The sequence below is a fragment of the Indicator indicator genome, chromosome 10, assembly GCF_027791375.1.
Source record: "Indicator indicator isolate 239-I01 chromosome 10, UM_Iind_1.1, whole genome shotgun sequence".
Classification (NCBI taxonomy): Eukaryota; Metazoa; Chordata; class Aves; order Piciformes; family Indicatoridae; genus Indicator; species Indicator indicator.
The window spans coordinates 7,352,138-7,365,248 of record NC_072019.1 but is presented as its reverse complement, the minus strand read 5'-3'; the positions used below and the strand labels follow the sequence as shown (position 1 = coordinate 7,365,248).

The 13,111-nt window shown below is 40.3% G+C and overlaps 1 protein-coding gene across 1 annotated transcript in view; it reads right to left on the bottom strand.

Annotated features, from left to right (window-relative positions):
- AK5 (adenylate kinase 5) overlaps nucleotides 1-13,111 on the bottom strand; it is a 98,062-nt gene that overhangs the window by 12,931 nt on the left and 72,020 nt on the right. Inside the window, exons 11-12 of the mRNA XM_054384252.1 lie at nucleotides 2,875-3,038; nucleotides 1,748-1,864 (exon numbers count right to left, since the gene is read on the bottom strand). Of these exons, the coding sequence (XP_054240227.1) occupies nucleotides 1,748-1,864; nucleotides 2,875-3,038 (281 nt within the window). The remainder of the gene's footprint in view (nucleotides 1-1,747; nucleotides 1,865-2,874; nucleotides 3,039-13,111) is intronic.

Genomic DNA, 13,111 nt, shown 5'->3' with positions numbered 1-13,111 from the left:
ACAATTTGTTTTCTACTTCTCACCTAGCCGAAAGATCAAGGAGCCGGCAGGGATGTGTGGTTCTCTAGAATTATGTCTAGGTAAAAAAACAATTATATGATAGAAAGGAATTGGGCAAAACTGGCTGAAGAACAAGCTGTTTCTGCATAGCTAATTCTATTTGGGGTTGTCAACCTTTCAAGCATAAGCACTATTCCCCAAGTCTTCTAAATAGAGCAGCCCTTTGTTAACAACTATAAAGCTTTTCACACATCATCTAGATATGTAGCATTATTCATTTGCACGTTGCAGCCATTAATTAATAAAGCCTGATGTCTACCTCTTTTCCTTCAATTACAATGCAGGAAGACCTTCTCATCACCCTTTAGAAAGAAATGCAAAACATTATCTCAGTAATGACTCATTCTGAAAAACTTCACAGGCTAACTGAGCAGCTTAGAGCCCAGCTGAGTTCACACTGAGAAAACTGAAGTGGATAAGTGGATACACCAGGGATGACATAACATGTTCAAAGGTATCACTTGGGGTCCCTGTATTTCACTCCAAATGTCAAAAGTAGCTCAGGATTACAGGATCTTTTGCCACTACAGTGGGAACTGAAAGAGGCTCTGCTTTTGCATCAAGGCTTGTTTGCCTGGTGATGCCTTGGTCCAGGACACTCCAACCTCAAAGTAATGCCTTGAGTCCAGGACACTCCAACCTCAAAGTCCTTTATATATACTTTGTAGCATACACTGATGTTCACAGGACATGACACATCTACCTGCCAGAAAAACAGTACTGCTGAAATAGTTCCTCCTACACAAAAAGAAAGCTCCAAGCCCTTTTTAATAGGCTGTGGTGTTGTAGTAAAGGAAGTATCAGATCAAGGTTTCTGTGTACGGCTTCTACAACAAATCCTATTGCTCATTACTTTGTCCAGCTTCTGACGCCTAAAGCTTGCCAGGCTTTTGTGGCAAGCAACTAAATAAAGCAGCTAAAGGTTCAGGGAGAAAACAGATGATTCACTGAAGTTTTATTACCTTTCAAACTCATAAGAGGACATTTGTGGAGTGTAAAATGATAGAATATATACTTAATTATTTCCCCTAGTTCACCACTTTGCTTCTCCTAAACCCTGGCAAATTCATTCATAGGGCTTATATAGAGCATTTTTGGTTTTGTTTTGGGGTTTTTTTTTGCAGATTGAGAAATGTACAGCTGAGACTTCTCAGTAGGTCTTAGCACATACTGAGGAAATCGATAACTCTCTGAACTGCCACGCAGTCACTTGTGAAATGCTCTTTTTATGGCTATGCCACCTGTTAGTCATCACAAAAATTAAATCTGTGTTTTGCTCTTTCAAAGTGGCAGCAAGCTTTTGCAATGGTAAGAGATATTAACTGTGAAGATATATGGACCTACATCAAATAAGTCCTTGATATTTTTATGATTAAATACAGCAGTCACCTGCTGGAAGGAGAAAACTGATTCTAAAACTCTGAATTGTATCTGTTTTATACTACATTTGGATAAAATCAGCTTTACTTCTCCTAGCATTACAGAGTCTGTGTAGTTGAGGGCAAAAACTTGAGCTGCTATATTTATGTGGTCCCAAAGTTTCAGTCATGGTCATCACAGCACTGTTGGACTGGTTCTTTATACATCCCTTTTGCAATCAGCTAAAGATGGAGACCCAAGCAGAAACAGAAGTACAGTTGTATCTTGACAGGAGTTACAACAAACAACATCATGGTTATATGGTCACCTTGCTCTCAAACTCTTCTGCTTCTTTCAGGTCCTGGGGATACCCATCAATCAGGAATCCTTTTGTGTCCCCTAACTTGGAAACCATGGCTTCCTTTAGTAGCTCTAGGACAATATCCTGCATTGGAAATAAAGATAATAGCTTGGTTAATTAATAAGAAAGATTGCTACCTCTGTTACACTGACTCTAGTCCTACATCCTTGAGAACTGCTTTGCTTTTCTAAAAGCAGGTCCTGTGGATGCAGATGTTTTTCTTGTCCTGCAGGTATCAGGGCACCATACTTTTTGCTTCTCTTAAGACCGGCTATGCTACACAAACCTAGTGTTGCAACCCATCCAAGAGTTAAAGTCCTTTAGACAGCTGGGAATATTTCATAGTTCCAAAATTAATGTTAATACCTGTGAAACCTTAAGAGTACTGCTGCAGCATTTTCCAGTCTGATTGCATTTTGCTGTGTCATTGATATAATTGTATTACATGGAAAGTGATGAGACCCTCTTTGACCAAAGACACAGAACAGCAAAGCAATCAAAATCAAGCCTCACTACCACTTTTAGTTTCCCCTGAGCAGCACTTCTCAGTATCTTTCATTAACAAACCCATCCTATGATCTAACTGCATTTGCTGAAGACCCACTATGAGTTGAGGCTGTGACCTGTCATGTAAAAGTCAAGCCCAGGTGAGAATAACACACTCTGACTTCATAGCCTCCATTAAACTGCAGTCCAGCTACTCTGGGATGTGAGCCAACTGCAGGGAACTGTCACAGGCATTGTAAATTAGAATAGCTGCCAGGAGGACCAGCTCTGAATCTGAAATGTGAAAATATTAAAGGGACATAAAGTTTCTGGTTCCTGTACTTACTCTTACAATTTGCAATGCATAGTGCAGCATCTGTCTCACTGTATTTCGTGACTAATTTGTTATGACTAATGAGTCTGTAAAGAAATACTGGCATAGAAAGGGGAAAGAAGTACCACACATCTGGCAAGGAGGAAAATTCTCACTCAAGTTGCAGATAAATGGGAATCATCTACTGTAGTGTCTTATTTCCACCCTTTTAAGGAAATCTACCTTCCGCTGCCTTTGTGTAACCATTAGGACCTCAAATAAAAGCGTTGCTTACACCAGGCACAGGTTCGCCACATTCCATGATGTCTTTGATCAATTTACTTCTCTCTGATAATGATGATAACTCATTTTGGAGAAGGTCACCAGTGGACAGGTGAGTAAATCCATATTTCTTGGCTAGCTGTTCACATTGGCTACCTTTGCCAGAGCCAGGCCCACCTTTGTGAGGGAAAAATATCTAGAATTAGAAAAGAATAATGTCTTTTCTCAAACTACATCAACCAAGAAAACTGGAGAAAATTGAAAGACTGCCTATTTTGCAAATACACCCAATGCAGTACAAGTCATATAACTCTCTTCTGATTTACTACACTGCTGAATCAAAAATGTATACCAAAGTCAAAGGAGTCACAACAGTTTGCAGTCTCTTGCAGAAGAGAACCTGTTTCAAACCCACCATTACCATGTAAAGAAAAAGCATGACAGAGCCAGTGGGGAAGGTTATTTGACTCAGTTCAGCTTGATAGCTGCAACGAACATTAGCAGACCAACACTCACTACGCCCTTGTGAGGGAAGTATTTTGCCCCCTCAGCTGGAACGGAAAGGTACAGACAACCTGCCTCTGTGATATTGGATGCACGTAGGTATAGAATCTTAGAATCAACCAGGTTGGAAGAGACCTCCAAGATCATCTAGTCCAACTTATCACCCAGCCCTATCCAATCAACTAGACCATGGCACTAAGTGCCTCATACAGTCTTCTGTAGAACATCTCCAAGGATGGTGACTCCACCACCTCCCTGGGCAGCCCATTCCAATGGGCAATCACTCTCTCTGTGAAGAACTTCCTCCTAACATCCAGCCTATACCTCCCCTGGCACAACTTGAGACTGTGTCCTCTTGTTCTGCTGCTGGTTGCCTGGGAGAAGAGACCAACCCCTATCTGACTACAACCTCTCTTCAGGTAGTTGTAGACAGCAATGAGGTCACCCCTGAGCCTCCTCTTCTCCAGGCTAAACCCCAGCTCCCTCAGCCTCTCCTCATAGGGTTTGTGCTCCAGACCCCTCACCAGCTTGGTCGCCCTTCTCTGGACACGTTCCAGTACCTCAACATCTCTCTTGAATTGAGGAGCCCAGAACTGGACACAGTACTCAAGGTGTGGCCTGACCAGTGCTGAGTACAGGGGAAGAATAACCTCCCTTGTCCTGCTGGCTACACTATTCCTGATACAGACCAGGATGCCATTGGCTCTCTGGGCTGACTGGGACACTGCTGGCTCATGTTCAGCCTACTATCAACCAGCACCACCAGGTCCCTTTCTGTCTGGCTGCTCTCCAGCCACTCTGTCCCCAGCCTGTAACGCTGCTTGGGGTTGTTGTGGCCAATGTGTAGAACCCTACGCTTAGCCTTGTTAAATTTCATCCCATTGGCCTCTGCCCACCCATCCAGCATGTCCAGGTCCCTCTGCAGGGCCCTCCTACCCTCCAACAGATCAACATCTGCTCCTAACTTGGTGTCATCTGCAAACTTACTGATGATGGACTCAATTCCTTCATCTACACCATCAACAAAGATATTGAATAGGATAGGGCCCTGGGGGCCCTGGTAGCACTGATCCCTGGGGGACACCACTAGTGACTGGCTGCCAACTGGCAGTGGCACCATTCACCACCACTCTCTGGGCCCGGCCCTCCAGCCAGTTCTTGACCCGTTTCAGAGTGAATCTGTCCAAGCCACAAGCTGCCAGCTTTGCCAGGAGCTTCTTGTGGCAGACAGTGTCAAAGGCTTTGCTGAAGTCCAGATAGACTGCATCCACAGCCTTGCCCACATTCACCAGACGGGTAACCTGATCATAAAAGCAGATCAGGTTGGTCAGGCAGGACCTGCCCCTCCTGAATCCATACTGGCTGGGCCTGATCCCTTGACCATCTTGCAGGTTCTGTGTGATTGTACTCAGCATGACCTGTTCCATAACCTTGCCTGGCACCGAGGTCAGGCTGACAGGTCTGTAATTTCCCGGTTCCTCTTTCAAGCCCTTTTTGTGGATGGGCATCACATTGGCCAGCCTCCAGTAACTAAACTCTTTTGTACTGTGGTAAATGGAAGAGCAAAGTGTCACTGTGCTAGTGCCTCTTCCCTTTGAGCTGGAAAGCTCTCACGTGCTGGCATGTCTGCTGAAAACAGAACTAAGGAATCCAAGCTGCCAAATGCTGCTGAGGGCTTGCTCATGCTGCTCTCTGTAGCTGTAGCACTGGCTTGCTCTTCATACGTATTGCAAGGAAGTGTAAGAGTGAAGCCCCAGCAACAAAGGGCACATGTTCCCCCTGCTCTTCTATATCCACAGCTGCTGGAAAGCCACCTCTGAACCAGGCTGAGAGTCAACCAACCAGAGGGGTGAAGGACAGCCTCACTCTCAACAAACAGGTTGCTCAGGTGAAGCTGCTCAAGTTGATTTTTCCACAGGCTGAAGGGAAGGCACCTGTGCTGGCCCCTCAGCTAACCACAGCTGCAGCTGGGTGTTCTCATCTCCAGAGGAGATAGTGAGGGTAGGACACAAAGGGCAGTGACTTAGGTGAATGCTGTAAATGGTCTCCTCTCAGAAGCAGCATCTCAAGCCTCTGCATTCTTCCACAGGACTGATTCTGTCTGTCTTGGATGCCTCTCTGACAAACTTGGGACACTTCCTAGTTCTGCAGGTACTGACTTTCCCTGTCCTTCAATGAAGGTGGCTACTTTTCCTTCCTTACCCTGAAGGCTGACCTGGTGAAATACCAAAGTGGCAGTAGCAGCCACCCCAACATGGCTGAAGAGGTAAGCAGTCCACAGAAATTTCTGGAAGCTGTTTCTTGGGGGTCCTGTTCCTGTGGCTGTGGCTTCTAGAACTGCTGGTGGGTCTGGAATCATATTTCTCTCTAGCCACTCATATTTTATTCTTTGTTTTCTTTCGATTGACACTTTTACAAAGGAATAATATTAAAGTAATAGAAAAACAACCTACAACCCACGTTGTCAAGAACATGAGGCTCTGACCAAGGTGCTTCTAGCTAAAATTTTATCACTAGTGTGATTCTCATACCATGGGCTGGTCTTTGTGAAGCTGAAGTAAAAGATTCTGGGTTGCAATAGACAAAACCATTCCTTTGATGACCCAGGGTGCTTGGCAGAGTAGGGAAAGCTGAGGGGCTGTGTTGGTGCCCTATTGGTGCCAGGGGTGGGGGAAGTTGGGAAAATACATTTCTATTGTGACAGCATTCAGGTTTGAGGAGAAATTTCAAAGTGTGTAGCACCACTTTTTCAATCTCTGATGAATATACTCAGAAGATCTACTGCAGTAGGAGATAATTATATCTTTGTAGGGAGACAGTGCTCAAAAATCAAAAGAGGCAAGGTCAAGATTTGAAAACCAGCTCTTTTCAAGAAAGTTTTTTTTTTTTTAAGTGTGTGGCTTGTGTATTTATCAGCTGTTGGGACTTGCAACTATGACTACACAGCTCTATTATTTGGATTTAAGATTCTAGAAAATGCATGATTGTCCTTTTTTGTTTATCCTTCTGTGAACAAGTATAGGAATAATACATTCACAGTAGGGTGAATTTGGAACCATCTCCTCCCAAGCTGAAATTTCTTCTGACTTTCACATTCAACTTAAGAAATAATTGCCCTGAACATATAATTTTCAGAGAAGTTACAGTACTGTAGCTGTGAATAAAAACTGGGTCAAAAGGCAGGAGCATCAGAGAAACGGTTTTGTCTGCTGTAACCCAGAATCTTTTACTTTCAGTTTCACAAAGACCTTTATCAGCCCATGGTGTAAGAATCACACTCATGTGGAAATTTTAGCTAGAAATATCTCTGTCACAGTCTCATTTTCTTGGCAAGATGGGTTGCAGGTTGTTTAATAAGAGGAGCATTATTCTTTTGTAAAAGTGTCGATTGAAAGAAAACAGAGTGGCTACAGAGAAATGGATGCAGAGAAATTATAGGCAAATTATCCATCATGAGACTGTTAAATATATGTAGTGGCAATTATTTTTATTTCTGGGGGGTTTTTTGTTTGGTTGGTTTGGGTTTTTTTTTTGTATTAGTAAGTTTGTGTGTGCATGGGCTTGTTTTCATGTTGTCTCCTGGCCTTGAATGTATTAGCAGTGCAGTAATTTTATCCTAATTCACTGTACATATAAAGATGAATTTATTCTATTTCTTATATAACTGCTTCCCTTCTGCGTGTAGAGCTGAAACAAATTTTGTAATGTTCCACCATATACTAAACAAACTAGATCTCTTTTTAGAAGTAACAATACAAGGACATTTTTTTGGTTGTGTAGCAAGTAAACATTCATAAAAGTTGATGCATTTCCATAACACCTCTATCCTTCAGCATTTTAAAAGAGAATGCTGTCAGACTGACACATTATGGTTGCATATTATGGACACATTATGGCAGAGCATACACCATAATGAAAACTATCGTGCCTCCAAAGCATTAATTAAAATTGACTGGTTTTGTTTTATAGAAGAGTTCCAACAAAACTGAGATTAAAATGCTGTCCTCTTTAAAGAGGAAAAGACATAATTAAACAACAGTTCTGTGCTGAAAACGGTAATTTTTATGGCCACTGCTATTAATTTAGTATCATTTGATAAGCAGGCAAAGTGTCCTACTGCTTGACAAATGTATATGACCCACTTTACAAGTCTTATGCTTTCTTATCAACAAATGGGAAGTTCTTGCTTGGCCTGATCTGAGAAGAAGCTGAACACCTCCACAAAATTCATTATTGAGAGCTGAATGCATATTGACATTTATACCTGTATCACTTTACATGCCTGAAGGTCAAGTATTAGTTAATGTCATGTATCCCTCTGAAGGCCAGTATTTAATATGACTGGAAAAAGGTTATTTAGGTGGGAAAGAATGCAAAAGTGCATTTGCTTACTAATGAGATAATTTCTTGCTACTCAGGGTATATACTTATAGGAGTGCTACAAAAGCAGCTTTAACTGCAAATTAACCCTGCGGTTATGAGCTGTACTGTCACTCCACAGTGTTGCAAAAATTGTATTTTGTTCTTTTACATGGTCCCTTTATAAAAATCTATGCGTTTTTCTAAAAGAAAAAAAATTACAATATGGAGAAAATTGTAATAATCTACTTGAAGAAAGTTTAGCAGGAACTACAGGTGCATATAATGTATAAGAAAAGCTAGCACAAAGATATTTTCAGTTAGGAAGGCTTCACTTCAGCTTGCTATGCTGTTTTGGTTTTTTTTTAAACAGAAAAAATATAGTGGAATTGAAAAAGGTAGTGAAATTTTCCAAATGGATCGCTTGTTCTGAAAGGTGTAAGATTCTTTGTGAACACTATCGTTTGGAGTTTTTTTTTTTCCCTGTATGCTTTCTTCTTTTACTCTGCCTTAGATATATTTTAGGAAAAAAATAATCTTTTGAACCAGTGAAACACTGATTCACAGTTATTTGTTATGCAAATTAACTATGTTGTCCTCTGGTTGTCATGTATGATGTGAAGATAAAAGAGATAAAGCCTAGAAAATGGCCAGAGGAATTACTAAATGTTAGCATGGTTTTGTGTTGTGCTAGCATTGCTCAGTGCAGTGCATCTTGCTTTTAAGATCGTTCATTAACTTGATGAAAAATTGCAGATTAAGCAGTTAAGCAGGTTGTATCAGCCAGCAAGACTACTCTAGTCAGCTGAATCCTTTCTGTGTCCCTTTGTGCTTTCTGATACAAACAGTAAGCAAGTATCTGCAAGCAGGGTGCTAGACAGAGTATAGAAATTAAATGTGGTTCTGTATATTGCTTTTCTGTAAAAAAGACTGGGTTAGAAGGCCTGTGCACTCCCTCAGCACAGTCTTCCCTTCCATTATGCTGATACAGATGCCTATGAAACTGTGCAAGGGGATCTTCTGGTAACTAACTTTCTGGCAGCACTACTGACTTAAGTAGTCACCTTTCCTCATTCAATTACTGACTGCAGAAGTTCTTCACAGAGAACACTTCAGGGGGAGAAAAGCAGTGGTCTGAATGGGTAGGGAGAAATTGCAACTGTCCAAGCAGCCCTTCTGAATGTTTAACTGCAGCTTGCCTTAGATCAGTGAAAGATCTCAAGCAAAGAAATCAAGACTTGTACACCTGCTCTCCCTCATGCCCCAGTTCCCCCTGGATTATGCAAGACTCCAGCAACCTTAGGCATGTGATTCAAATGTAATATTCTGGCCTAGAGCACATCACAGGCAGATGAATTAATGATGCTAGAGCGAACTGAGGCTACCACTATGAGTGAGCAGGGACAGGAAAAAGCAATATGAGCAGCTCATGAACCATCTTTGACGCTAAAACTATGAATAAAGCAGAAGTGTCACACAGACAGAATGGGATGTCTCTCTTTTATCATATACCAAAATACCATGAACACTTACAAAAAATGCCAGTAGCAGGTTTTACAAGTGAGTCCCACTACTCACTTTAAAATGTTTCAATTTCCAGACCTTATTTTTATAATGACTGTCATCCCTGTAACATGGAAAAGTGCTTGCAGGGGAAGCCTAGCTGCACAAAGGAGAGTGAGACATCAGAACAGAAATCAAAATAATCCCAGTCAAGCTATCCTTATATTCAAGCTATGGAGGACTAGATCAGTTTAGCAATTCTATTACTCTATTCTTAGCTTTAGAATAGTGTATTCAAAGGCTTCTCAGTATCACTTCACCTGTCATTCACATGGTTTTAGACTAAGTAAAATCATAAAGAATAATGCTGTTAATTAAAAACTACAATAAACTCTCTCTTTTTTTTCATTTTCTTTTTCTCTTCTGAATGATTTTAATTAGAAAACAACCAGGACCACATGTTAGCAGAGTGTTGTGATGTCCTGGGACATTATTGAATTTTCATCCCTCTGAAGAAAATGTTCACTTTTATAAGTTCATTTTTATTGAAAGTTGGTGAAAGTAGGCTTCATCAGCTTCTACAATTAGTGTTTGCACTAACTGGGGTTTTCATTCCCCATGCTGCTCATCCTATGCTTATCTGACTGTACAAGAAGGTATTGTACAGGTGTTGTAGCATAACTTGGGTTGGAAGGGACCTCATCTGGTAAAACTCTCTGCTCAAAGCCAGGGTAAATTAAAGTTAGATCAGCTCATTCAAGGTCTGACATACTTGGGACAAATAATGAGGTTGGGGTTTGAGATTTGTGGGATGGTTTGGTGTTTTGGGTTATATTTTGTTTGGGTTTGGCTTGGTGTGTTTTGGGGGTTCCCCCCTCCTTTTTTTTTTTTTTTTTTCTTTTTTTTTGTATGCACAAGAAATTAGTATCTGCAGCTGATGACATTCTACATGCAAGTGTGGGTGGTGATAATATTTCCAGAGTGTCAGGTGAAAAGCTGTTATTACATTGAGCTTAAACCATTATTGGCTTTGGCTCATCAGCAAGAGCTGCAGAGGAAATTGGTTACACTGACTAAGTTTTAAACAACACGTTTACAAGTAAGCAGAGAGTTTGTCTGTGACATAAAGTGCAGAAAGATTCCTGAAAAATTGCTGCCTCAGTTTCAACCTCAACCAAAGTCAAATATGGCTATGGAGAGATAGGGGAGGATAATGCTCTGGTGACTTTGTTATGCACAACAATTTTCTGGATGTGATCCAAAGTCTTACATTGCTTGCAAATGACAAAATCATCCATTGTTCATTATGGTTAAGATTGTATTTTTTTTTCTGCTGTTGGTGGTGTGTTTTTTCTGTTTGCTTTATCGTGAGATTTTTTTGTAGTGACTGGCAATAATTATGTAAGTTTTGGATATTAAAGCATCTCCCAAAATTATATATTTTTTTAAATTATTTTTGTCTTGAATTTTACTTCACAGGATAAATTTTACTTGGTTTTACCTCATTTTTTTTTTTACTCTGCTTTTATTGCCCAATTCTATGCCTCTGCTGTCTGGATAAATGCTTCTATCACTTAATTACTCAGAGTTGATTGTCATTCCAATTAATCCCTGTATTGCTTCTAATGTAAATCTTTGCTAATTAGATTTTTTTTTTCCCTTATCTTTTCCCTTTGTGGACAATTTTCAAGGTAAATTAGTGGTGGGGAGAATTATCTGCTGTTTTCCTTTTTGTCTTATAAACAGCACCTCCTCTGCTATAGCAGATGGTGTATTTATTTCAATTAGCTTGTAAAGTACCTCAAAAGCACATCTTTAGAACTCTAGTTTTAAAATACCTATATAAGCATCTGATTATCTCCTCATGAACAGACCTATGTAATGAGTAAACATTCCTAATGACACCTGAGACAGGTTTTTCCCATTCAATTCTCTACAGCAGTGTGCTCTAACCCATCTTCTCTGCTTTCTTTCTCGTCAAGGTATCCCAGGCTGAACGTTTCTGCTGTCCACTGCAATGCAGTACTTAGCCACTGAGAATATGTGGTTTTTTTGTTTTGTTTTTTTTACCTCTTTCTTTTTTATTTTGCCTTTCTGGTCAGATTTCATCCCTTTGACTGACATGTAAGGTAACCTTCCTGCTTAGGCAAATGGTAAGCTTTTGGTTAGTGTGTAGAATGGCAAACCTGGAGTGCAAATAGATCAACAAGTGGTTAGGGCATATTAAGCAGCCTGAAAAGGCCATAAGGAAAAAGAGTTTGTGGCCACTCCAACCAGCAAGACATCTGTCTCTAGGAAATACCATTTACCTTCTCTACCCAGATGGAGTAAAATCAGGATTTTGCAGCCAAATGAGCAATCATGAAAATCTCAGATTGGTTACAAAAAACCCAAACCAACAACAAAAACTCATCAAAAAACCCCAACCCTCTCTCTTCACATCAGACTTCAAGGAACCTTTTTCAGGAGGGGAGAGGATGGGCAGCGGAGATGAGAGTATTTTTAGAAAAAGTATAAATCATTCTATACAATTTGTTGAAAAATAATCCATGTTTGGACTTAGCCAAACTTTTCGTCAGAACATTTTCAACAAAGAAAACTTAAGACTTTTGATTAAGCAAAATTCTCCTGTTTCTAGAAAGCACCTATTAGAAAACCTGAGATGGATTTAAGAGCAGAAATAAATAAGGAAGAGGTGTGTTCTCAGTTTTAAGGGGGAAGATGGCTAGTAGATGGCTTGTAAAAAGTTGTAAATTAAAATTAATCCCCACTCTTTAAAAAGAGAAATCAGTACTGAGGTGAATGAAAGCTATGTCTGAACGTGGACAATTTCCTAGGCAAAATTCCTTGAGCATCCTTTTTGTAAAAAAAACAAACCCCAAAACCAAACAAACAAACAAAAAAAAAACAAACACAAAAAAACCCAAAAACAACAACAAATCTGCATTTCTACTAACCCAAACATAATGTTCCAATACGTGAGGCAGAGCGAATGAAAATTTGTCACCATAGTGAACAGCAGAAAGATGTACTTCAGTTTGCTTAAAGACTGAAAATGAAGTGTTGTTCCTGTTTCTCTTAAAAGTCTTCAATGAACTCATCAGTAACCTAATTGCACTCTTTCTAACATGTAACATCCACCCTAAGTTTGCAATAAACTCAATCAACTTGGATTTGGTGTAAGACAGGACGAGATAAGAGCACATAACTGTGCTATCTTTTCACAGAATCCTTTAGGTTGGACAAAACCCCTTGGGATCATCTAGTCCAATAACTCTGTTACACCAGGGTCTACCAAAGCAGGTTGTTCAGGATGGTGTCCCTTGGTTTTGAACACCTTTAGGGATGAAGATTCAGCAGTCTCTCTGGGAAACCTGTTCTGGTGTTTGACCACTCTCCAAGTAAGCCATTGTCTTTATTGTGTTCTGAAGTAGTTCAGTGAAATTGTACCCATTTTCTCTTGTCCTGTCACTGGAGACTATTGTGAAGGTTCTGGCTCCCTTGTCTTCCTTCTCTCCCATGAGACATTTATACATATGTGGTAGTTTGAGGCAATGCCTTTAAAATTGGTTACAGATTTCAAGCAGAAAAATAGAAAAATATAAATATATATCACTATTGGGTGTAAAAACAAAAAATAATGATTATTCTAAACAATTTCAATGGAGGGATAGCTTCCATAAGATTTGGTTCTCAGAACAATCTTTGGCAGTGTGTTCTGCTCTCTTCTTGCTTCTTTGCTGGGGAGATATTCTAACAGGCTTTGTTGACCTTGGCTGCATCACTTTGTTTTGGTATTAACATATCTTGCTTCTTTCTCTTCCTTCCCTTTCTACAGGGGGGTCAGGGAAGGGGAGGCAGGGAGGCAGCCTTCCCTGATCTTT